The sequence below is a fragment of the Oculina patagonica genome, chromosome 10, assembly GCF_052425735.1.
Source record: "Oculina patagonica isolate OP01 chromosome 10, crgOcupat, whole genome shotgun sequence".
In the NCBI taxonomy this organism is placed as follows: Eukaryota; Metazoa; Cnidaria; class Anthozoa; order Scleractinia; family Oculinidae; genus Oculina; species Oculina patagonica.
The window spans coordinates 794710-822406 of NC_135767.1; the positions used below are offsets into that span (position 1 = coordinate 794710).

Genomic DNA, 27697 nt, shown 5'->3' on the forward strand with positions numbered 1-27697 from the left:
TTTTATCATAATCCTTCATATATTTATTGTTTGCTTTACCATATCGATTTGCTATATAACTAATACCTCCTCTCATTCCTTTTTCAATGAATTGGTACATATCAACGTCAGTCATTAGCTCTAATTTTATATCAGTCATTTTAAGCATGGCATCCCACGATAAAGCCGGACTTGTAAAGTAATGGCAAGGGTCAAGTTTATAATACTGTAAACAAGTTTTACGAAAGTTTTCAAACACATCAGCAAGCAAAAGCGTATCACTTTGAATATATAGATCATGATATTCACCCATTGTCTTTAATTTAAATGTATTCCAAACATTTTGTGCATGTTGAAAATCTTTATCAGTGATGTGTTCATTATTTAAGATACTGTAAAAGTCTTCTTTTGATGGTAGTTTTTCATTGAATTTATCAAAGCTGCTCATATAATCATACGGATAAATACCCTTTTGAGTCATCAGATCAAGCTTCTTACCTTTGAACACTTTCGAAGTATATTTAAATGCTTCTTCAGGTAAATTGTTGACGAGATTTTCTAAACTAGAGCTCATGAATTGAAAGCTATCTAGGAAAGTCAGATGATTGCCAAGCATAAATGCCATGTATTTCTCCATATTGTTAGGTATAGCATTAATATTCATTTGTTTTTTTCCCCTTTTTTATTTATGTATTTATTGTTTTTAACAATAGCTCCAATCTCTTGCATTATAAAATGACTGTCATATCCTCTTAGATTATGAAAAATGACTGGTATTTTAATTTTATCAGGCTCTATTCTTAATTTTAGATTGCATTCTTGGTGTGCTGAGCCTCTGTATTTACCTGTGATATGACAATGATCTCTTACTCTGATATCTTTTTCAGTATATGCTTTATCACAGATATGACATGCTTTTGCTTGTTGAAATGCATATTCATCATCTTGGGTCATTTTTAATGGTTTTTTGAAGGATGTTTTCATGACTTTTTTGCAATATTTGACTTCTTCTAGCATCTTTTCCATGAATTTATAAACAGCCTTTTCACCTCTATATATTTGTACTGGTTTTGTATATTTATCATCATAACAACAAACAAGTTTATAAGCATATCCACAGTCTGTATGCTTTTGATATGCTTCCGTATAGGATTTATTATTATTAGGCTTGCATCCAGATATCTTTTCGATAATAGCTTCAAAGTCACTATAGATAACGAATGGTACTTTTTGTTGTTTATGAAAGTTGTTGAATTTTAGTATATTATTGTCTTTTGTTGGCATTTTAATAGCTTGAGTTCCGTTTACTTGTATGCAGTTTTCCTTATGATCGTTTAATACTCTTTCAGAGCTAAAGCACTGGAGACAATGCATACAAAAGTGCTTCCGTTCTTTGTGTTTGGTTTGGTTGTACATGAATTTGTTGAAATCCTTTATAAGAACATAATGCTTGTTTTCATTCTCAGTTACCAATAATAAATTCATCTCTTTGTCATATTTTTCTTTTGAAACAAAGATGGGATATGGTTGTTTGTCTTCATAACCGAATACATTAATATTGATTTCATTCTGTTTCTCGATTTTGTTAAACTGCTTTATATTCACGGGAAAATTAATTCCATCATAATTTAACTTCTCAAGATATGCTTTATCCGATTTTTTAATCCTCTGAGGGTATTTTTCCTGAGGGTTTAAATATCTGATATGAGACCAACGAAAGCATTCATTATCCTCATTTTTCATGTTAATCAATCCTTTCGAACTGTTTCTTAGTTCTGGTGGTAGCTGAATATATGAAGAGCCTTTCATTGGTTCGTATTTCACTATATTGAGATAATGGTTATCAACTGATTCAATAGTCCATCCTGAACCTTCTGATATCCATTGAGCTACAAAATTTAATATATGCTGTTTTGATGTTTGGAGTGATTCAACGATTTCTAGATCATTAATTATAGTCTGTGCTTTACTGTTGAAATAAGCTGTTTTATATATTACAGCATCACCAGACATCTTTGAAAATGTGATCTTGAGGGTTTCAACGAATTTAATACCTTTCATAGATACAAGCGTTTTTATGATGTGATACTCAATAGCTTTTCTTGTGTTTTGAAGCTGTAATAACGGGTCTTTATTATTTTTTATACCAATTTCAAAAGACTTTGTGTAGCCTTTCATAGCTTTAGCAACTTGCTCTATCTTAGTCCTTGGTAATGGGAGTGGTTTTGCTGGTTTTATAGTCCTAGGCATGGGTTTAGGCTTGTAATCATCCATAAATTCAGGAGGTGGTTGAATGATATTTTCCTCATATGATTGAACCATATCGCGTACGCTACGTCTAGGAGTAGGCTTTGGAGAGCGTGCTTTGTATATCCTTGGTTGGTTTGCTTTTAGTGATAAAATAATTTTTATCAAATCTATTTTAGATAGTTTGTTGAGATCGAATTCATCCATATTAATATTAGATGAGATAATGTTTTTGGGATTTGACATGAGTTCTGGTGAGATCATATCTTTAGTTTTAAGCGAGTTTTTAAAATTATTTGTTTCCATTTTTTTAATTTATAGTATAACCAATTCTTTAAGTGTCTTATAGTAAAATCATTTTTTTTTTATTTCAGATTTTTAAATAACTAGATATATTTGTATATTTAGTCATTGTAAAAGTGCATGAAGTGTTAATTATATATATCATTCTTCATCGATTATTTCAAACCGATCATCCTCTCGTAGACCAGCTAATATACTATTTGTGATGTGTTTTTTTGATTTCATATGCATCCATTTAGATGCTAGATTGCTATCGTAATTGCAAACGTTACATTTCCACTGTTTATTAAGCATGTATTTGGTTTTTGAATTTCGAATAGCTTTTATCCGATCATCGTCATTATCGTATTTGCATTTCCCAGCCATTTTCTCTTTATTTTATATTATAAAATATTTCTTTATATCAGTTTATAGTAATTCTTATTTTTAAATAACCAGATATAATTATATATTTGGTTACCGATAGTACAAGTAACAATAACAGCTATTAATATGCTGTGCAATTGCCTCTTAAAGGCCTTCCTCAATATAAGTTACATAATTATTCTTTATATCAATAATAGTTCTAAATTCAGTCTATTTTCATCAAAACAACTGCGATATGATTATTATTCTAAAATATGAAAATCAAGTATGGTATCCCACAGGTAGTGACATGATTAATATTTAAAATGCTTTTTGAAAACCTTTGAGAAGATTCTAACAATTAAAAAAAGAGATGGGGATTTCCTCCAGTTGTTAAGTTGTATGATTTCCCTCAGTTTTTTATAGTGCGTTTAAGTGATAGATATAAACAGATAATTATTTTCTTTATTAATATATATAGAATGAGTAATATAACATTAAATATCAAACACCTACTAGAAGCTGATCAAAGCTCGAATGATATAGCCTTCATTAATATTAGTATTATTAAAATGCTATCTTCAGACCTTAACAGCAGATCTGAAATATCAAATGTACGTTTAGAGTGTATACCTGAAGACCAGAAAAAGAGACGACGTGGAAGACCTCGTAAAGATCAACATTAAAATACATATTTATTCAGTTTACGGTTTTAGCCATAAGTTATAAATGATTAATGACTAAAAAGATGGTTCCAAAATTCTCAGAAAAGTTTCTTACGCGTAAGAAAATTTACTCCAAAAGTTTATATGCGTTGCGTATTCAGTTTACGGTTTTAGTCATAAGTTATAAATGATTAATGACTAAAAAGATGGTTCCAAAATTCTCAGAAAAGTTTCTTACGCGTAAGAAAATTTACTCCAAAAGTTTATATGCGTTGCGTATTCAGTTTACGGTTTTAGCCATAAGTTATAAATGATTAATGACTAAAAAGATGGTTCCAAAATTCTCAGAAAAGTTTCTTACGCGTAAGAAAATTTACTCCAAAAGTTTATATGCGTTGCGTATTCAGTTTACGGTTTTAGCCATAAGTTATAAATGATTAATGACTAAAAAGATGGTTCCAAAATTCTCAGAAAAGTTTCTTACGCGTAAGAAAATTTACTCCAAAAGTTTATATGCGTTGCGTATTCAGTTTACGGTTTTAGCCATAAGTTATAAATGATTAATGACTAAAAAGATGGTTCCAAAATTCTCAGAAAAGTTTCTTACGCGTAAGAAAATTTACTCCAAAAGTTTATATGCGTTGCGTATTCAATTACGAGTGTTTCCATAATTGCATTTTAGACGATATAACAATGCATGCAAACAGAGACAAACTCGATGATAGTCTTCATAACTTAATCTATTGCCTTGAACCATCTTTATATAAATATATTTATATATGAGATGTTTTGTGATACACAGATACATAGCGATTTGAAAATAATGGGTGAGGGTTCTTGTATTTTTTGCAATGAGTTATTATATGCAGGAGATAAAGTTGTTGATCATTGCTGTGATAAACCTGATATTTTGGAAGATGCATATATGAAAGTATGCCAAAATTGCGGTTCTCAAAGCTATAAATATACATCAAATTATATTGATTTTTATCAAAATATGTATCGCATACGACAAAAATCATCATACAAGCGTTTTTATCATATCGAGAATACGCTGAATTCTATTTGCTATGAGAATAAAATCACATTGACTTATAAACAAAGGGATAAAATTTATAAGACATTCGAAATAATTGGATCTGTTATTCATCTTGTTAATAACAACAGAAAAAGGATGATTAGTACAAAATTCGTTATTAGACAACTGTTTATTATGCTTGGTCTTAAATCTGATTTTATAAAGGTTTCTAAATAAAAAAAAACACAAGCTTTTAATGATAGATATTGGGCTGAAATTTTAGCATTAAAATCGGCTGAGATCGCACGGATTATTCAGTAAATTTATCATCATATTTGAGCAGATACCGATCGATTATTGGACCTGTATCGCATATGTAATCGTCAATGCTTTTCATTGTATTTAGGATGCTAGACGGATTATAATCGCCACTTCTCATAGCGACTTTAATAGAGTTCAAAAGGTGTTGATAGCTTTGGTAAGCATATATGGAGTTATGAATTTTTAACTCAAGATTTTTGTGAATCATCCAACCCTGAATCAATAATGAAATTGTTGATATTGTGATCAAAGAAATGCCACCAGTCGCTATAGAGGAAGCGAAACCGCTTGATGCAAATATGATAGACAATGAATTTCCTAATAATTTCCATTTTTTGAAACGTTTAACAGCCTGCTTGTAAGCCCAACATTTTCGATGGTATGTTTGATAATAAGCTTTCAATTCTATAATTTGGTCTTTAGTAAGTTCGCTTGATATATGGTTCCATGTAAATATGCATTTTCGATGTTTAGTCATATATATTAGTTATATATGATTTTTTTGTTTTATCATTTTGTCATTTTAGCATTGCGCTTGTTTTTTATTGTGTAATACAGCTTCCTTATGTTTTGAATTAATCTCTCAATAGAATCAATAATATTGCTAACCAATTTCACTGTTTTCATATAATTTAGTTAGATAATTTATTCGAAGAAAACATTTTTTGTCTTATCTAAAAATTGGATTTTATGATACTCTTTACCATTTATCGGGTATGTATTTTTACTAAAACCGATTCTTTGTATATAGTAACCTGAAGAAATTTGGAGGCTAGATGCGTTCAGCGTATACCCCGAGAAAATTTTATCGAGACTAATACCATTGTTACAAATACCGATCCGAAATTGACTCCCTATTTTAGTATACCAGAGATTCAAATATTTACCTATATAAGCAGATCTAATTTCCTCATAAGATACATCTAAATCATAATCGATTGATAACTGATTAGACTCTATTTTGAACCATGGGTAATGAAAACTACTCCCATTATTGAAGTTTATTTTAATTCTTTTATTATCACCGGTCTTATAGTCATATTTTAATGCCATATATATAGTCCAGTCATCGGATCCAGTTATATTTTCATTTAAATTAATTTCGAAACCACTCATAAAGCCCTTTTTTGGTTCAAATTCTGTTAACAATTTAGTAGTTTGAAAAACGAGATTACTACCTAAGCCAGAAACAACAGCGCCGTTGCTATCTGCCATGATGAAATTTGATGGATCTAATAAATCAAAAAAGTATTCAAACACTTCATTATAATAACTTTTGGGTTGGAGTGATAATATTTTTGTTTCAAGATAGGCCTTAAGATTATCATTGAAGCTATTCAGTTGTTTATAATTGACGGCTTGGCTATCACTATTTCCCTCTTCAATACCATAAATAGCTTTATTATCCATATTGATCGCTGTGTTGAAATTAATTTGGTCATTAGCTATATAATATATTTGATCATAAATACTTGGTTCGACATTGGATTGATGACCAGATATTCCATAAACAGTGAAATATGTCTGTAGTTTAGGGTCATAAGAGCTTCCTGTTTTATTTTTCATGACTAAATCGAGATACAAGTAATTGTTTCCGATGCTTTGACTTTTTGTGAATTGGCATATCAATCTGACATATTTTTGTGTTTTAAACGTTTTTCTGCTAACGTTATGAATAGTTTCTATGGATGATGTGCCATATATTTCCAAACTGTCAGGGTCAATATCATCACTAACCCACATAATCTCAAGAACAGCAGTATATTGATCATTGGTCAATAAATACAGATTTAGTCCAATTCTTGAACTGTAATAGCCTTTAGAACTGTCAAGCAATAATTTCATGTCAACAACCTTTTTATTTACCTTATGTGGTGAATTTTGAAAGGTTACAACATTCCCCAATTCGACATCATCTTCTTCACTCACTTGTGCATTGGGATCATCCATTATATATTTGAATTTATTTTCACCATTAGCTGATTGAACATGACTTTCACCAACATAATCAAGCATGTATTTTTTGTTTACAGCGTCTGTATCATTGGTTGGGTTTTTTAGATGGGTTATATTATACCCACCCATATGGAGATTTGCCTGCATCATGTTACTACCGTGAATATTGAGCCTATTTTGTATGCTCTGAGCTAAGCCATTACCAACGGATTTAGTTAGAAAAGTACTGTCTACATATACCTTCGAAGCCTTACTCTGAATACTGCTGGATAAAATAGCACCTGTTTTCTTCGTTAAATATGTATCATCAGCGTACGATTTGTCTACTTTAAGCGCGTCTCTGGAGTCAATATATTCTTTATTCATTACGTTAGACATATTGCTATAGCCTTGATCGAAATTCGGGACATTTATTATGCTGTTAAACGTTTGTTCGTTATTGGTACTAAGATCGGCTTTATCAGTGAGTTTGTTGTTTAGTTCTGTTTTGACTTTATTGTCTTCTAATTTTACATATTCAACATTCGGTATTGATAAGTCGTTATACAACCCATCATAGTAAGCTTCAGTGTTCTGAAGTGAAAGTCCAACACAATCAAAAGTAGTTTCATCTCTATTTTTTTTTAAACAAAATTGATTAAGATATCTCTTATTAATAGCACTACCCAAGTCTTTTGCATATGAATCATAATCAGCATCCACTGCAACGTCATCTTGTGTCTTTAACCCGAATATTTTCTTTTTGTCCATATAATAGTTACCATGGCTAGTCAATTTAAAACCTACTCCAGAATCACCTTTTTCGCCTTTTACAGATGTTAAATTATTGTTATTTTGTAAAAGTCCGTTTGAGTAACTCATATATTACTTAGTTAGATTATATCTTTTCATTGAAATTCTTAGTAACAAATTTTCGTGGCTTATCAATATATACGAAGCCAAATGGTTCTTTAGTTGCTTTCTCATATATCTCTTTTGAAATACTGTTTTCACGGCATATTAGACTACTCTCATTAGCACTTGGGAATTCGTATATAGAGAAATGTGAACAGTTCAATCTTATGTCTTTTGGTGTCTTATAGTAGCTTTGACTCAGATATATCACGCTACAGTTCTTATGCCTTCCTCGTATAAAATAGTCGACTAATGGTTTTTGGTTTTTATCACATACAAAATCGTCAAAAATGACTATTTTCTGTGAGTCACCATCAAGGTCTCCAACGGGAATAATCTCATCATTGCGTGCTTCAATAACGTCATAACCAGCTTCATTACTTATTGGCTGAAACATGTCAATAAGATTCACAAACTTGGACTGCTCTAGGTTTTTTGCGTATAAATAAATTTTATCAAAATATAATAGATTGTATATCATATGCATTAGTGTGTTTGTTTTCCCCGAACCGCTTGGACCGCAAACCAGCATCCGAAAACATTGATTTGGCATGAAATCGTATAGTTGTCTAAAGTTTGAGGCCATATCGTCTTTAGTGTCATAATTCGGTATTCTCATTATATTATATGGGTATATTATTTTCAGTTCAACAAGGTGTTCAACACGGTGTACATCAAGGTGTTAAACGCCATGTTAAATGTTGATTTTTATATTCAATTTTCATTTTTATGTAACGTAATAATATAAAATAAAATGAGTTTACTTAGATGGAAAGAGCTTGCAAAGAGTAAATCTGATTTGGGCGATAAAATCAATTATGTCAAAAATGCAATCACACAAAATAATATCGGTCAGCAGACAAGCCAAGAGTCATTAGCGAAGGTATTCAAACCAGTTACAAGTAAATTAGATGAGGTAATAGAAAGTAATTTGCAGATACCAAAAGTACCAAAAAAGCGTGTCAAAAAGGGGCTGAAAGGTGAATTGGAAGCTCCAGATTACTACCCTGAAGTTGATCCTTTTGAAGATATGGATGTAGATAATATCTTTGAACCTCAACAACAAAAACAAATTCCAAAGCAACCACCTAGATATTCAGATGTTTTTGAAAAAGAAGGGCCTGATTATGGGACTTTTTCTGAAGATGAAGGTGAGATTGTAGAAGCAGAAAGTGAAGAAGACGCTGATGAGGATATAGAAGTTGAAGATGAATCAGAAGATGAAATAACCCCCGAAGATTTTGGTCTAACTTCTATAGACGATGTCAAAACAGAATTAGTTGATAAAAAGAATAAGATACCATATTTGAAGAGTATCATTGCAAAAGCAACCCATGAACGAAACAGATTAAAAGGTTTCAAATCAGACAATACGAAGAAATTCAAAGCTGGAAAAATTAGTTCTGCAGAAGCTAAGACAATTAGTTATCAGTTGGATAATTCAAATAAATTTTTAACAGCTTATATTAATGAAAACAAAGAGCTTCTTAAAACTATTCAAAAAAAAGGTTCAGGGATTAGAAGAAAGCATAGAGGGGGTTATATTATGTTTTTCAATGATCCTAAAAAACTCCTAAAGAAGCTGGAGATCATCATCGGTTCAATAAACGCAGGAAACACATCAGTTGAAATGCGAAATATGGGAGTCGCTATATTAGACACACTTTTAAAAAGGTCTACTATAAATAAACAACATTATAAACAGATATATAATCTGTACTTTAAAGTCTAATTTATGTAACTGTATTATATATATGGATCGTGAGTTAGTATTATCATCATATAGTGTTAAAAATCAAGGGAACAACACTCCTCAAAATTTTACAACTAAATTCAACAGGCCTATAACATTGGATAGCAATTACCAATATATGATAGGTCTCAATCGTATTATTAACATGTCATTTACATGGTTTAATGTAAATCCCTCATATGGTAATCAGCTGATTAAATATAGTACTGATAATGGGAATAAATTTGAAGACATAACTTTCCCTGCAGGTGTTTGGAATTATTCTGAATTTGATGAATATATAAAAGAGATTACTAAGACGGGAGATGATGATAACCCTGCTTATCCAATCACTCTTGAATTCGATCAAACAACGTTTAGGGTCACTATTATATTGGCTACAAATTACCAACTTGATTTGACACATAGCAATTTCAACGACCTTATAGGGTTTGATAAAAAGGTATTAAAGGATGCGGTTAATATTGGTCCAAGAGTCCCAAATCTAAGCCAAGATACCGATATATTAAATGTACACTGTGATCTAGTCAATACTTCTTTAGTCGATGGCGAAGAGTCGGATATCATTTATACTTTTTCGACCAGTGTACTACAGCCGAGTTATTCGTTTACAATCGAGCCTCGTAGGGTCACATATAATCCGGTTAATAAGCAACAGATAAGTAGCATTCGAATATACATCACAGATGGGAAGAGACGGTTAATTAACCTGAATGGAGCGGATACGTCTTTTTCATTAATTTTGAAAAGGATAGAATAATATAACATAATAGTATATAATGAAACCATATGAATTCAAGAGGTTTTACCATCCAAAATTTGGTAAATTTGTATATAAGCACAAAGGGTCAGGGATTATCGTTGATAATATTTTCAAACCGATGAAGAGTGTTATGTCGTCTGTTGTTAAAAAATTTGTCAAGCCCTTAGGTAAGAAGGCGATAAAATCAGGTATTTCTCATGCAGGTGATAAACTCGGTAAAAGGGCATCAGAAAAAGCCGGAGACCTTATAATGGAAAGGCTTAGGAATATGAGGAAGGGGAATGCAGGGCAAAAGACACTATCCCCAATCTTACAGAAAGTAAATGCCTCACCTGTCAGACACCAACAGAAAAATGAAAGTACTGATATGATCATCAATAGATTAATTTCAGGATCAGGTGTAAAAAGAAGGCGTTGAGTAAAATGAATAAAATGATTAAAAAAATTGGTACATAATTGCAAAATTATATAACATAATAATATAATGTCTTTCAGAACAAGTGAATACTTACAGAGATATGAGTTGGTTCGATTTCAACTCGATGATGTTATTCGAGCCCCAGCTAACGGTCAGCATCAACTGAAAAATGGGTATAAATTCACGATTAACGATAGAAGTTCATTCTACGATTGGTATAATGCGTATTTCGAGGTGCAATTTCAGGTGCAACTGTTAGCTGATGGAGCTACTACGGGAGCTGAGCGAGTCACAGTCATCAATGGAGCCCATTCATTGATTAACCACATTATGATTAAAAGCTCTGGCAAGATTGCTTATGATACTACGAATCTCCATAAAGTTACTTTTGTCAAGAACCTCCTTGAGTATAGTGACGATTTCAGTCGCTCAGTAGCCAAGAATAGTCTTTGGTATCTAGATACCAGCCATTTGATAGCAAATGCTAATCAAAATGCAGGTTTTGAGGCTAGGCGACTTTTGACGACCGGCCTCAATGATGTCAATGTTGTTATACCTCTTAATCGTTACAGTTTCTTCGAAGAGCTGGAAGGTCGAATGTTACTCCCCATGCAACTCCAGTTCAATATACAGTTACAGAATGACGATGAATTAATCCAAAAGGCTGTAGGAGTGGATGACTGTCGAGTTGTCATTGATAGATTCCTTCTATGGGTCCCAAAATTGACGCCAAAAGACAGTCTATACGATAAGTTTGTCAGTTCCTTTTTGGTAAAGAACACTTGGACGTATAGCAGAGAGATGTATGAGGTGTCCGCACCAACGCATAGTAGTGGATTTTTTCAAATATCGTCGTCTATTGATAATGTTAAGGCTATCTTTGTATATTTACAACGAGCTAAATCAAACAATGCAGATGCGAATCCCTATGAATTTGATACCTACAATATCAATGCTGACCGTGGGAATGGTAGTTATTTAACAACCTGTAGATTGGAATATGGTAATGGAGTATTCTACCCAGAGACTGAATACGATTCAGAATCAAAGGTACGAATCTTCAACGATTTGATGTCCTATGGTATGAGAAAGAATGATTACAACAGCGGGACACAGCTCAACTTGGCAAATTACAACTCTCTCTATCCTATTATCTTTTTCGATCTATCATATCAAGCCGAGCGAGTGACAAGGGACCCAAAGCAGTTGATCTTCAGGTATAAACTGAATGCTAATAGTGCTGAAGATAGTGCTTTCAATGTCCATGCCATCGTTCTTTATAATGAGACAATCGTCATTGACAAGGTGGGTAATGAGCTGGTTATTGTTTAAATCAATCAATTGAATATTATGTATAAACCATTTTATTTTGTATACGTTTTATAAACTAGAAATTATATAACATATAATATATATACAAGTAATGACAACTTATCACTCTCATAAAGTGAATCTGTCAGAAGGACAGCGAAGGAAGCTTTTGACTGCTTATAGAAATAAAAGTGAAATTACAATTCGCTTAAGCAATTCAGATCTGACAGGCAATGACAGTTTAATGCTAACTAAACGACAAATCAATAAATTGAATAAGGCTAAGAAGTTAGGTGTTGGATCTGATTTAAACATCTCGAAGACACAAATTCGAAAGGTCATGAGGGTCGGTCATGGGGCACCGCGAATTGGTTTTCCAATGATTGGAATTAGTGCTCCGAAAACGAAAACAAGATCAAGAAGCTCAACAACTAACAAATCAACAACTGATAACACTTCAAAGAAGGATGGTGGAAAAATCAAACTACCAAGTAAGAAAGACGCATTATCTTATAGGAGTCCTCCAGTAATAGGATCATGGAATGAGTATAATAGGTTCCTCAAATCGGGAGGTCTGATTGTTCCAAAAAAAAAGATTTTAATACCCAAAAAGTAAACAAGCCAAAATTCCATAAGAATATTCCCATGAGTAATTTTGATCTAATAAAATGGTGTTCATATTTGAATATACCAATAAAAAACGTACTAATGAGAGACGAGACTGTACCACATAACCATAAACAAGCATTATTTATATACAATCTTCAACCCTCATATATGAGGGGAAGCCATTGGGTTGCTACTTATGTAAAAGATAAGGTAATCAATTATTTTGATAGTTTTGGTATGCCTCCATTTCAAGGAATAGTCGATCACGCAAAAAAGAAGAATTTAACATTGCTACATCAAAACAATCAGATACAGAATATAAATACAACCACATGCGGATACTTCTGTTTATACTTTCTGAATGAAATGAATAAGGGGAATTCGTATTCTGATTTATTAGAAGTGTTCGACATATATGACACAATGAATAATGAGAGATTCATCGAAAATTATTTCAGAAATATCTAACTTATATATATAATGGTAATATCTTATTGTGTTAAACAAAAGAAACAAACAGCATGTATACTAGGAAGTGAAAAATTTGTAAAAACCAAAAATGGCCGAACTATGATGAAATGCATATGCGCTGAATGCAAAATCACTAAAACCCGTTTTGTAAGCGACAATAAAAAGACAACGGGGCGAGGAATTGGTGAATCGATTAACAAAAAGGTCGGTCAAAAGGTTCCTGGTTTCCAACAGGCTCAAGACTTAGCATCGGCTATCATGGCAGTTACCGGAGGTGATAAAGATCTATTTAAAAAATATTGGCGCGGTGACTTTGCTAAAGGTATATTTAATAAAAAAAGCGGCATTCAGACATCTAATTTTTGGAAGCCTGCTGGAGCATATGCACATGAAAAATTTAATCCATCATGTAATTACACAGAATATAAAAACGGTAAATGGATTAATCATTATTGCGATTAATATCTAACATATATATAATGGTTAAATCATATTGTGTAAAACAGAAGAAGCAGACTGAGTGTATACCAGAGTCTGAACAATTTGTAAAGGCTAAAAATGGACGTTTAATGCTTAAATGTAAATGTGTTGAATGTGGAATCACTAAAACTAAATTTGTCAAAAGTCAAAGTGGTGGAGCTCTTGCTCGTTATAAAGGACCATCTACAACTGATAAAATAGCCTATGTAGCATCTAATTTCGTAACTCCATCACCAAGTTTTGGTGCTATGGCTAGACTTTTAGCTGGGCAAACTTTCAAAGGATTAAAAGACAATGTTAATTACTATAGAAAGGGAAAAGGCGTCGATGTTCATAAACTAATCGGTAAATTACCAAGACCGAAACGAGGTTATACTCTCCCTAGGCATCGATACACAGGTCCTTATAATGATCTTGAAAAACAGGTAAAATGGGATCGAAAAACAGGTAAAATATTAGAAATATATGAGCAACCAACTGGTAAAACAGATGCCGTATCTATGCAACATGATGTTGATTACAGTGTTTGTGCTGACAAACCATCAAAAGATCAGGTTAAATGTAAAAACAAGGCTGATAAAAAGATGGTAAAAGCCCTTGATAATATACCTTGGAATGAAAGGCAATGGGGGCATGCTATTGCTCGTAATACGATTGCAGCAAAAGCTAAAATAGGCATGGGAATAAAAAAAAGGAAGACAAAAAACGGAAAACGGCGTTGAGTAAAAATGATTGGTCTCAACAATTAGCCGATGAGTTACATAAACCAATCAGACGAAAATTTAAAACTAGAAGAGTAATATCAAATGGAATTGACGACATATGGTCTGCTGATTTAGTTTTTATGGACAAACTTTCAAAATGGAATAAAGGTTATAAATATCTATTGACTATAATTGACGTATTCAGTAAATTCGCTTGGGCTATACATTTGAAAGATAAGAAAGGTACATCAATAACTAACGCTTTCAACAATATTGTCATTAATGACAAGCGTAAACCTGAATATCTCTGGGTAGATAAGGGATCTGAATTTTATAACAAAACATTCAAGGAATGGCTAAAGCAAAATGATATTAAGATGTATTCCACTTTTAATGAAGGTAAAGCTGTTGTTATTGAGAGATTTAATAAAACTTTGAAAAATAAAATGTATAAACAGTTCACTGTTCAAGGTAACACACAGTATTTAGATATGCTTCCCAAACTGATTAAAGAATACAATAATACAAAACATAGTTCAATAAAGATGTCACCAACAGAAGCAAGCAAAAAGAAGAATGAAGGGATTGTTTACTTTAATCTGTATGGTGATATGGAGCAAGTATCATCTAAACCGAAATTCAAAGTCGGCGACAAAGTCAGAATATCTAAGTATAAACGAATTGTTTTCGATAAGGGTTATACACCGAATTGGAGTGAAGAAATATTTAAAATAAATAAAATACAATACACTAATCCCATCACTTACAAACTGAAAGATCTCAGAGATGAAGAAATACAAGGTAGCTTTTATGAACCTGAATTATTAAAAGCAAAACAAGATGTATTCAGAATTGATAAAGTGATCCGTAGAGACTACAAAAAGAAACAGGCTCTTGTCAAATGGAAGGGATACAGTGATGACTTTAACAGTTGGATTCCATTCAAGGATTTACAACAAATTTAAACGCACTATATAAAAAAGTTTGAAAAAATTTTATCTAAACTAATTATAAGAGAGAAGTGAGCCAAGCTGATCTCTTAACATTGTATATATAAATACACTGTTCTCGTTGCTTAGGTAACCAAAAATATAGTTTATTTCTGGTTATTTAAACGCGATATAAGAGGCTTAAAAAATAATATATAATAAAGTATTATAATGACATCATATAATATCAAAAATAAATTTGTCGAAATGATGAAAATTATTGAGAAGCATTGGATCAGCAACAATAATGAAAAAGAGCAATTGATTAAGATTTGTAATGAACTTGGTATTTTATCAAATATGATTATATACGATGATATGAGTAAAAATCTTTTAAATATACAAAAATATTATATTGAGAACGAAATTTGGATGGAAAGTCAAAAATCGATACATATCGATAACTAAATACAATAAAACAAGCGCAGGGTATAGGTATGATTTAAACGCATTGTATTCAGAAATTATAAAAAAGACTATAAGAGCATTTGATTTTCAGATTTGAACCTAGGGTTGAGTTAAACGCACTAAGATGCAAGATTTTTAAAAAAGAGTATAAGAAGTTTTTTTTGGCTCCGCTTGGTTACCAGATTGGTTAACAGATTTAGTCTTCAGTATAAGAGCTCAGCTTGATTTTCAGATTTGGATCCGAGATTTGACATCGAGATTTGGTTCTGAGATTTGTTTCAGTTTTGGTTTTTCAGTTTTGGACCCAGCACTGGTACAGTAGTATAGGAGTTCGGGAAAACATTCAAGAAGCATTTTAAATATTCATCATGTCACTAACAGTGGGATACGCATCTGTATTTCCATATTTTATTCCAAGGTTAAGGCGCCAGACCAAAGAATTAATTTCTTTTTTTTTTATTTTAGTATAAGAAGTTTCAGATTTGAATTTCCTAGATTTTTTTCAGATTTGGATTTCCAAGAATTTTTGTTCCATTTTGGTTTCCATTTTGGATTCCATTTTGGTTTCCATTTCCATTTTGGTTTCTATTTTGGTTTCCATTTTGTTTCCATTTTGGTTTCCATTTTGGTTCCATTTTGGTTTCCATTTTGGTTTCCATTTTGGTTCCATTTTGGTTTCCATTTTGGTTTCCATTTTGGTTCCATTTTGGTTTCCATTTTGGTTTCCATTTTGGATCCAGTGCTGTGAGTAGTATAGGAGTTGGGGATGTATGAGATCATAAAAATTTTTTTGATCTCGTACCCCCAACTCCTATACTACTTACAGTTACTAACAGTCACGGCACTATTACTTACGGTTTTTACAATGTGATTGCATACACTTACACTACTTATAATACAGCCACTAACACACGATTACTTGTACTTTTATTAAATAGAGAATATTTGTTTCAATCTGACAAAATTGTCACAACTATTATCTACTGAAATGTGTGGCAGGTAGTAGCAGAATTTATCTTTTGAACATGGGACTTTGTTTTTCAGTGCCATCTGTGGACTGCAAGTCAGACAATGGTGGCTGTCACGTGTTTGCGACCTGCTCTAAAACTGCTGTCAATCGTTTGACGTGCTCATGTAAACCTGGTTACCATGGAGATGGATACTACTGTCAAATGATTGACTTCTGTGCGACCAACAATGGAGGATGTGGTGCAAATGCGACTTGTTTGTTTACTGCAGCGGTGAGTCTGCTTGTAGCGGTGTTCTATGATCTTAGAAAAAAAAAACGGGAATAGAATAGGCTTATTTAAAGGCCAGTGTTTGAACAAGTAAAACTAGTCTTCTACAGGGCCAAAGCTAGGGTGATACTAACCGTTTTGATGTTTGAAGTGATTGTGCACGTCATGTGGCTCTCTGCATTTAAACGCCTGACATTGATCTTATACAGTGGAACCCCGATATAACGATATGCCAAGGGAGCAGTAAAATTATATCGTTGTATCGAGGAATCGTTATATCGAAGCTCCCGATATAACGATATGGCCGTAAATAACCGAAAATATCGTTATATCGGGGTAAACCAAACATGTACTTTTAGTGCATATTAAAGGAGGATAAAGAGGATAAAGTTGATAAAGAGGCTTAAAACACAGTATCATTTTTGTATATCATCGTGCAAAGCTGTTTACAGAAACGTTAGAGATTACTCGATTACTGTGATGTTATTGCATTAAATTTGATGTTTTGCTTAAATTGTACTGATAATATCGTTATATCGGGAAAGATTTTACGTTCGGTCCGCTAAATTCCCATCGTTATATCGGGAATATCGTTATATCGGGGTTCTGTCCCATACATTTTACTGCAACTTTTGCCGGGACATAAAATATTCATCGTTATATCGGGAATATCGTTATATCGAGGATCGTTATATCGGGGTTCCACTGTATTAATATGGTAATATAAGGGAACACCTTATAGTGACCATCTTATTGTTTCCTTTCTTATAGGTGTATCCTTACTTTTATTTATCAACAACTATTACACTACAGAGTTTGAGAAAGTAAAAAAAATATATCTATGGCAAATATTTTATCAGCTCTTGTTTACCACAACAGCTGCGTAATGTTGCTATATGTGTCTCACAACACTCAAGTGTACATTTGACAAGAATTTGTCTGGAGGCGCCAAATTGGTTTGTCTAGTAATAGCGCATAAGTGAGTTGAGGGAGTAGCAATACTCCTAGCCGCTTCAAGCTATGAAGAAACACAATTAAGCTGTTGCAGTTGTGGTCCACTAGGACCCACTAGGCACGTGAAGACGTTGCCTTATCTGTGAGCTAGCTGTGAAACACGCCAAAGACAGTATGGTCTAAATTATTTGGAACTACGTAAAATACATTCTGTTAATCATAAAGAAATGCTCGTTCTTTCAGGGAACAAGAAGCTGCGTATGTAAAGCTGGCTTTTATAAACATGGCTCCACATGTCGTGCCCACCATCCCATGTCACCTTGCGCTCAGAATCATGGAGGATGTTCTATTCATGCTGACTGTTCCTATAATGGTAACTTGTTGTTTTGAACGTGATCTGAGATAATGAGACTTTTGGCACTATTTTTCATTGGCTTAACGCTTTCTCTTCCAGATTAAAGGGGCTAGGTCACGGTATTTTGGGTAATCTATTGATTTTCGTTAATTAAGAGCTGTAAACTTCAAATTGGCAGAGCAAAAGTAATTTAATGGCAAAATCACGGCCAATAACAAACAAGGATGATTTTCGGACACTTTAAATGACACTTTCCTACACATTGAGATTAACGTGAAAAAAGTCGGGCCAACGTTTTCAGAAGTTTATCCGAACGCAATCCGTTTTAATCTTCTCGAATTTTGCCCATCATGCCCCTTTTTAGCCTTTCTGTTTCCTTTGGTGTTATTCTACAGTTTTAAGGCGTTATTGTGGTATTTCAGTTAATTCTATGACCGGTTGGTCAGTGCCGAAATTGCCTAAAATTGCGTGACATAGCCCCTTTAACCCTTTAAATCCCAAGTGTGACAAACATCAAATTTCTCCTTACCATATCAATATTTCGCTAAGAAAAAAGGTTATGAGAATTAATAGAATGAATTAAAAGAATTTGAATCTTTTAGCAAATATTTCCAATTAATACCATTAGAAAATAAATGGAGATCAATCAGGAGAATTTGTATGTGGATATTGGGGCTGAACGGGTTAAAACCTCGAGTCATATTTGGTTGTTATAACCTTTGAAATCCCAATGTGCGACCATTCAAATGAAATCCATTGTTAATTGAACAGTACTTTCATGTGGTGCTGTTCAGTTTTTCTAAAAAAAAAAACTTTGTACAGTTTGTTTTTTTGTTAAATTTTTACTATGGCAATTCTATGAGAAAAAGGGTTACCCCTTTATCCCCGGCAACTTGGCAAAATATTCCATTTTATCACTCTTGCCATTGTAAGTTTGTCTAAATGTACTTACATAACTTATCTTTGACCATTTTACACTGTATACTGCTAACTTTTTTCCGTTTAGCATTTGATGCTATTGCTCAGTAATGTATCCAAACTTTTGCTAACGCAGAGAAATTCCGATTTTTCAAACCCTCCATTTCTCGAACATCCCAATAACTGAAGTCAATTTCCTTGGATTTGCATCACTCACTCGAACACTGCAATTTTACCCCCTAATTTCTCAAACTCCCGATTTCGCAAATCAAATTTCGTTTCCCTTGGAGGTTCGAGAAATGGGGATTCTACTGTACTGCCAACATTAGAGCGTGTATGTGCCACCTGATTGAGAACCCAAGAACCATTTTGACATCACGTCATGACGTGTGTTTATGCATGTACTACAGGTTTTGATGTCACGTGTTCCTGCCGTTCAGGCTTTACTGGAGATGGATTTACTTGTGGAGGAAACATTATACAGGTCAGCATGTTTTTGTACGCCATAATGAATACAGCCAATCAGAAGGCTTGAAAGCTGTTGCACATTTGGTGGTATCCTACAGACACGGTTCAGCAAATTGAGTATGAAATAAGAAGCATTTTAAAAAATCGTCAAAACAACTTCATTTTTTCTCGGGAAATCAAAAGTTTAGGAAAGTTTGAAAGCCTTCCAAAAATACCTGAAATGTTCGAATGAACTTTGAATAATTATTAAAATCTTGGAAAGTAGACAGACATCTTTGGAAAATAGAAGGAAATCTTTTCCCAGTCTAAATAAAGTCTTGTTAAACTGAAAGAGGAAAAACATAATAGAATGGTTATGCAGAACTTTCTTGTGGTATATCGTGACTATCCCACTCGAAAGCATTGCTGAACTGATGCGTTTCAAATTGACTGTTGGAGAGTTTTTAATTATTTAAAATTCTCCCTGCTGTAATCTGTTCCAATGAGTCCGAGAAAGGTAATATTTAATTTGTACTAATATCAAATATATTTGTTAATTTGTAAGGTCCTTAAAGAAACTAAAAGTGCCAGTGAATTCTACAAGGTATGATAATTTTGTAAGCACTGACCCTGTGAAGAGTGAAACTAAGATGCAAATTTGTGCACCATACTTCAGTCAAGTTTTAAAGTAAATTAAATGTTATTTTAGTTGTACCCTGATTTGTTTGTAATGTAATTTATTTACCTACGTTACACAGAAGAGCTCAGGTGCTCATTAAGACGTGTACGTACAACCAAGATTGAATTGGAATTTGGAGTGTGAACGTAGCAGATGTGAACTTAATGCTACCCCTCTGTGCAAATTTAAAAGGTCGTAAAACTTTAAAAACACCCATAAGCAGACAGACTTAGAATTAACGTTGAGAGATGTGTAATGCAGTCAGTATCAGTAAGGAGAAAATATTTTGAGGTTTGTCAAGTAGTAAATGTGTACACCAAGCTGCACGATGCCTCTCTGATGGAATGTTTCTGTCTTTTGTTTTTAATTCAGGCCCTGTACCAACTGACCACCGTCAGTCCAGATGCCTCATCTTTGTTTCAAGATCTACAGTCTCAATCAAAAACCTTTACACTGTTTGTGCCTGTTAATAACGCTGTACATATTAAGGTAACAGTTACTATAATAGCTTGCAGATTAAGGTTCACTCAAAAATGTTCTTATCTTTGATCTAAAGCGGTCATGTTCTACACCTTCAATTAGTCACTTATCATTGTTACTATTATTTCACCATAATTATCATAAATTAGACTTCATTAAGGAACCACACTTCAAATTTATACAATAATAGAGTTTCTTCCAGTCAGGAAAAAGTCAGGGAATTTTGTATCTTGTCAGGGGAATTCTTTTTGTTTTTCAAAATCAGAGAACAGCTAGAGAATTTAAAGGTTGCTGAAGGGTTTGAAAACGAGTGTTGTCTATGACGACTGTCTTTTGTGTCAATGAAAGATAGTTTTCTGTAAAACAATCTTTAAACAAATTTGTCTGTGCAAAATATTTTCTAGTCAGTTAAAGGTCAGGAAATTTTTGTTCTTGTCTTGGGTAGCAAGTATTGTATACATGGACAATATGTAGACTACTTATTTGATGATTACCGGTCTACATACTAATTATTGCAAATTCTAACATAATGTGCCAGAACATATACTTACTGGTTTTATTAGACATTGAAGAAATACATCTTACTGTCCTTGCACTTTTTCCGTTATTTTCACAGAAGTTCACATTACATTTTCTGAAGAATCACATCTTGTCTGGAAGGTTTCCACTGAACAACTTTAACGGTGACTTGTCTCTAACAACACTGGCTGGGACTAAACTGCATATTAAAAAACTGACAAATGTAAGACCTAGAATTGGTAGTATATAGTTGTTTCTGACAATATGAGAAAGCTTTGAAAGTATACTGTAGAACAGCCTGTGTTGCAGCGTTAGTGATAACCCAAACTATTTCATCGATACTTGTTCGAAGGTTTTGCCTCAAAAGTAATATTCATTCATTATCTGACAGGGGCAAGTAGTTGTCAATGGTGTGGCTCATTTTATTGGAGACATTCCTGCTACTAATGGTCTGATACATGTGATAGATCAGATGATACCGGTGAGTAAATGACTTACTGACCTCTGCATTGTCTTTTATGATTTGTTATTATTTCAAGTACCTACTAGCAAGCAGAGGAAAGCCCTTTTGCAAGTTGTACTCAACTGATCTTTACTGTATTTGTTGTGGTCATGCAGTGGCCTAATGGTTAGGACGATGTGTTTACATTCAATAGTTTCGGGTTCAAGCTCTAGCCAGGCTTACTGTATCGTGTTTTCAGGAATGAAACTTTACTCTCTTTGTGTGTCTCCCTATCAAGGAGTATATATCAAAGTGGATACCAGAGAACTGTTGGGCAAATTGACTCGGGTTAGCTGTGATGAACTAGGATCCCATTTAAGGGGACCATGCTTTGGAACAGTTGACCCCAGCATCTGGCAGAATGATGTTCCTATTCCTAAGAGTTTATTAACTTTTAATGTGACATACTAAGCTAACTGAAAATTCATTTCATTTTAGGCTGTTGGACCTCCTCCTCCAACCACAGTGACACCAACTAAACCGACTGAACCAACTGAGCCAACTGAGGCACCTAAACCAACTACAACAACATCAGGGACACCAACCTCGGTATTTCATGATAATTTCTTTTGATGTTGTATTTAAGACAACACTGTATCAAAAGGGTAGTTTCTTGAATTTCCTAGTAGCAACGGATTGTAACTTTTGTAAGGTCGAGGAAAGAAGGAAATTCCACTCAGCATGCATAATTAAACTCTGAGGGGAAAGCAAAACACAAAGTAAATTTTGATTAAGTTTCCAAGGTTGAAAAATCAAGAAAAACTAACGTACTTACCAGCTCTTACCTTTCAAATTTTGTTGTCGATTGAACCGTTTTGCCGCCGTATAATTACCACATTGCCTCAATAATCTCCTCTTCGTCAGCCTTTGTGTCTTCAAAAGAGCTGAGTCGCTGACAACTAATGAATATTTTGACAAGTACAAAGTAGATAAATTTCAACTCGCCATTAAATCTTGTACCCGTTCCACCAAGTCCTTGTGCTGTCATTATTACTCTTTAACATTTTTTCTGTTCTCGCAGAAGCAGACAACCCAAGAAAGTACTCCTTCAACAGTTGGGCCTGTTGTGGTGTGTATAATTTATAAGTGAGACCTTCAGATCAGAGTACGAGTACAAGAGTACGAGTAGGACTTTTCAAACTTAGTGCTTGTGCTTTTGATCATCACATTTCACTGATGTCTCATACCAATAGTCTCCCTCTTTAACTGGTCAGCAAAAGGGAGGAGTGAGGTCTCTGGGAACGTAACTGGATTGAATCTCGAAAGAAGTCATATTCGTACTGCGATGTGAAGGTCCCTATTAACAATATTACAATATAATAACGTCACACGTTTTATTCGTACCAGTAATCACATGATTTCGAGTGCAATTTGGAATAAATAAGCACGAGTAAATTTTTCAAAGGCTAACAAAATTGCACGAGCCCGCAGGGCAAGTGCAATTTGTAGCCTTTGAAAAATTTACAAGTGCTTATTTATTCCAAATTGCACGAGAAAAATCATGTGATTACTTGTTAATAATATACAAGCGACAATTTCGGTCACGCTTTGATAATTTTCGTGACAACTTCAGAGTAGCGCCTGGCTAAAAATTTTGACGTGTGAATTCATGCGTAAATATTCATTCACTCTCTGGAAGTGCTGCATGAAAAGTTTTCAGAACAGTCTTTTGACTCTTTTCGCCGTTGAATTTGAAGAATGTGAATGACAAAGCAAGGAAAAAATTCCTAAGGTTCTGCTGCTGTTCTTGGCTGAGAGGTATTTTTTTGGTACGTTTTATCCGTGCTGTGTTTGTGTTCGCCCGAACAGAAATCAACCTCAGTTCAACACATGTTGCTCTAGCTGACAAATTAGTCAAACTAGAATACCGAACTGAAATACTGAACTATAAAAATCTACCGAACGGATTTTCTTAGTACAGATGAGCACTCTGCTACAACTCCGCATTGCTACCTGATTTCACTGGATGTTTTACAGGTTAGATTTGCCTCTTACAGTTGTAAAACTATCTTTTGTGCCTTTTGTTGTTGAGCGAGCTTTTAAATAAACAAGCTTCGGCTATTATTAAACAATCATGAAATGAAATGCTTGCTCCTTCTGTGTTCAAAACTAGGTAACCGGTTCCTTGGAAGTCTGGTCAGTACTTCTTCGCGTTTCGCTTCAGAGAAGTGAAGCAATGTTTCGGCGAGAATTTTAATTTACTATCGGCCGTCGGCCGTGAGCTTATTTCGAGTTTAGTTTATGTCTTGTCCTCTTTGCCTTTTTGATAATTTTACGTCTTTTACAGTAAGTAATGTTTGTTGTTCTTCTGTACTTTGCGTCGTTTTCAAGTCTTTTAATTAAAATTGCGTTATTAAGTTTAAATTTTGTCTCACTTTCGTCCGCCATTTTGTTTGTTCAAGATGTATTTTTCATGAGGCTGTTGTCAATTACACCGTTTTGCACTGCCAATTACACTTTTTGCACTGCCAATTACACGTTTTGCACTGCCAATTACACTTTTTGCACTGGTTTGGGATAAATTGACGTGTTCTTAGCCAATCAGAATGGAGAAATTGCTGCTTGTATATTATTATAGTGTTTATGGTACCTTTGGCAATAGGGTTATTGTCCTGATAAGAGAGGTTATTCTTCAATACGTTTGTCTCTGACATTTTCTTGCTGACATGTTTGTTTCCTTCTTTTCTTTAGCCAGGAAATGAAGCAAATGCAAGAATGCAGGTGCGAAAGATTTAAACTTTCTTAGCAAGTTAACATTTGAAAATTTTAGGTGTAAATAGCTGCAAAGCAAAAAGCAAAATCTTAAACTGTGTTATGGAATGGCAGTATAAGTATTTTAATTATTCGTATTATGATCATAAAAATATTTTGTACGTGTTTTTCACTCGTGATGGTTTCAGGAAGTGACTCATAAACTTGCTTCTTTGCGCCTAACTAGTCCAAATAAAAAGATATTCATTCTGATTTGTTAGACTAAGAGTAAACAAAAAAACAACCGCTGCGTCCTGGATGCACAAGACCAAAGAAAATTTCATGTCATATTTTCTGAAAAGAAACAATTATTTTATTATTTATGTTTTGCATTAAGCTTGTTTTCATTGTGTCTTTCCCAATTAACATTGTTTTTTTATTATTTAGGATGGCAGCTCAGTTGGCAGGGGTGCTATCGCCGGTATCATTATTGGTACAATCATGTTTGTACTGTTGATCGCTTTTGTATTCTGGTTTGTGAAAAAGACCAGGTTTCCTTCCAGAGCCTACTACAAGAAGGTGAGTCAGGTGGAGTATAAATGAACAATAATTTAAATTTAGGGTGGAAGCATTCGGCTTAGCTAACAAAACCACACAAGCAGTAGCCCTTCACTTTACTGAGTGTGGTGCCATAACAGTGAACTGCATTGGAACCTACAATCTAAAGTTCAAGAGTTCAAGCTTGGCCTTTGAACTAGTATCCCTTCCAAACGGATTAGTAATACTTAGTATTTCTTACCGGCGAAGGTTTACCGACGATCGCCATCGATCATCTAACGTCCTCGTTGTGCCATAGAACAAATCACTTAATGACGGGTCCCTCGAAACACCAGTTATTTTTGTTGCCCGCGAATCTCGATGTTTCCCGAGGCGGAATTCGCTTGACTGAGTCATAAAGTGATGTGCTATATTGTTATATAACACAACGAAGACATTAGAAGAACGGCGGTCTTTGGTCAACATTCACGGGTAACAGTGGACTGCTACCTGACGTCAATGCAATGTTGCCCGCTCAGGGACTTTTGGCGGGAAACAACAATGGTGAGAGGTCATGTGACCTTGAAGAAGCCAATTACAGCGCGCGCTGATAGAGAGAAAATTCCAACTGTATAACAACTTATTTTGTTCACTTATTGCTCGGATTATTGAAGACTAATTCCTGTTGTGGCTTTTTCCTCAGAATGTAGATACGGTGCAGTTTAGTAATGAAGCATTCAACGAAAACAGTATGATGTCATTTGATAATGTTATGTATGGTAACTTTGAGGACCCAGTTGTTATGACACCACTGGAATTCCCGATGGACGACAAACAACCTTTACCACAGGTACTTAAGGTCATCAGCCTGTCTAGTTCGTATAAGGTTCACATTAAAGGTGCTGGGTTGCACAACCTAAATTGCATAAGGCATCTTATGCACCAACGAATTGCAAGCACCAACGAAACACCAACGAATTGCAAGGAAGCTGTAAAGGAGCATGGATGGTCAAAAACTGGACTGACTGGAAACGAATTGCAATGAGCTGAACTTGATTCTATTAGGGTGCTGACAGAAAAGAGTTCGCAAATTGCCAAATAAGCAGTGCAAAAAGCCCCAACAAACATGCTGCATAGCAGCTGCCAAGGAAAACCAAGGGGTGGGGGAAAGGGGTGTCTTTGCTATGTAGCAGAGCATCATAGAAAGAATAAGAAGCCATCAGTATCATACATGTCTTATTAATCAGAGCGAAGTTCTTTTAACTTAGCCAATCAAGTGCGAGAGCAAAACCAATCATGCACAACCCACAATCCTCCACTTTGCTCCGACGAAGGGCTAACACTCGAAACGTCAGCTTTATCAAATGATTCGCTTCAGCGCATTATTGATCTTTGTCAACTTCCAGTTGACAATCAACTAAGTGTTTTACTTGCCCGCGGACGCAGCACAACAGTTTCTGTAGACTGACTGACTGACTGACTGACTGACTGACTGACTGACTGACTGACTGACTGGCTGACTGACTGGCTGACTGACTGATGACTGACTGGCTGATGACGACTGACTAACTGACTAACTTCAAACACGCTTTAGTTTGCGAGGCCTTACCCACGCTTGGCCCTAAGAACCTGTTTAGAGTTCTGATTGGTTTATCGCTTTGTCAGCCATGTTTGTGATTGGCTGTGTGACTACGTTGATTAAGTTCCGCGAATCATCAGAAAAACTTTGCGCCTCATCTACTTGTACTTGGTTTTCTTTACACTTATTGACTGATTCATATTTTGTGACATTTCTTTACAGGGTCAAGCAACAGAACATCTTGATTTTGATAATCCACTGTATCGTGACATGCTGGGCTTAGACGCTTCACACAATCCAAATGACATATTCTTCAAGCAGGACCCGACTCCGGTAAGTGATGATTTGCTTGACGCATGCTAAGTAAAAAAAGTATTTTTGGGTGTGGGGGGTTTTTTTTTTTTTTTTTGGGGGTTTTTTTCCGCTTTGGGGGGGGGAAAAGGTGTATTGTTGATATAAGGAAGTCGTTGATTTATTTGGCCACGTGATTACAACCGATTTATTCATTCGTGTATGATTACAGGGACAAGGATCAGAACATCTAGATTTCGATAATCCACTGTACCAACGAACGATGGGCATAGATTTACCGCAAACTACCAATCAGGTATGTCATTAGCCTGTCTGGTGTTGTCTTCTTTATAACCGTTACTTGGGTCGTCACGCTGGGGATGAGCGTTGCGTGACGGCTCAAATAACGGCTGTGAAGACTAGCGTAGCGGGTGCAAGACTACATTTGGGGCGTACGTTTTAGGAGCTCATGCTCGGTACCTACTCAAGGACCTGCTACGCAGAGTAGTATGTGATTCATAGATTGCCAAAGTTAAAAGTGATCCAATGTTTACAAGGTGTACGACACCGTAGTAAGGCGTGCTCGAGGCAGTCCCACGCGCCTTTTCGTGTTCCTGTCATTCGGAAGTAAAAAGAGCTGTAGCTCAGCCAGTCTTTTTGTTATGATCTTGGTCAAGACGATTTTAATTTTTCATAAATCCCCCCCCCCCCCCCTCTCCCAGCCCCACCAGAGTATAAATGAAGAATGGGAAATTGGAGGCTGAAAACCTGAAATATTACTAGGGTCTTGGTTGGGAGGGTGGGAAGGGGGGATGGAGGTCAGGAGGGGGCTACGATGACCTACAATGACCTTAATGTCAGTTGTCACCCAAT

General features: G+C 34.5%; 1 protein-coding gene across 1 annotated transcript in view; it reads left to right on the forward strand.

The window, feature by feature from the left end:
* LOC144628240 (stabilin-2-like) overlaps nucleotides 1–27697 on the forward strand; it is an 84295-nt gene that overhangs the window by 53599 nt on the left and 2999 nt on the right. Inside the window, exons 56-69 of the mRNA XM_078486310.1 lie at nucleotides 16679–16875; nucleotides 18070–18199; nucleotides 19510–19583; nucleotides 20112–20150; nucleotides 20598–20714; nucleotides 21322–21447; nucleotides 21616–21705; nucleotides 22165–22275; nucleotides 22748–22795; nucleotides 24418–24447; nucleotides 24865–24996; nucleotides 25658–25804; nucleotides 26756–26866; nucleotides 27057–27140. Coding sequence (XP_078342436.1) covers nucleotides 16679–16875; nucleotides 18070–18199; nucleotides 19510–19583; nucleotides 20112–20150; nucleotides 20598–20714; nucleotides 21322–21447; nucleotides 21616–21705; nucleotides 22165–22275; nucleotides 22748–22795; nucleotides 24418–24447; nucleotides 24865–24996; nucleotides 25658–25804; nucleotides 26756–26866; nucleotides 27057–27140 — 1436 coding nt within the window. The remainder of the gene's footprint in view (nucleotides 1–16678; nucleotides 16876–18069; nucleotides 18200–19509; nucleotides 19584–20111; nucleotides 20151–20597; nucleotides 20715–21321; nucleotides 21448–21615; nucleotides 21706–22164; nucleotides 22276–22747; nucleotides 22796–24417; nucleotides 24448–24864; nucleotides 24997–25657; nucleotides 25805–26755; nucleotides 26867–27056; nucleotides 27141–27697) is intronic.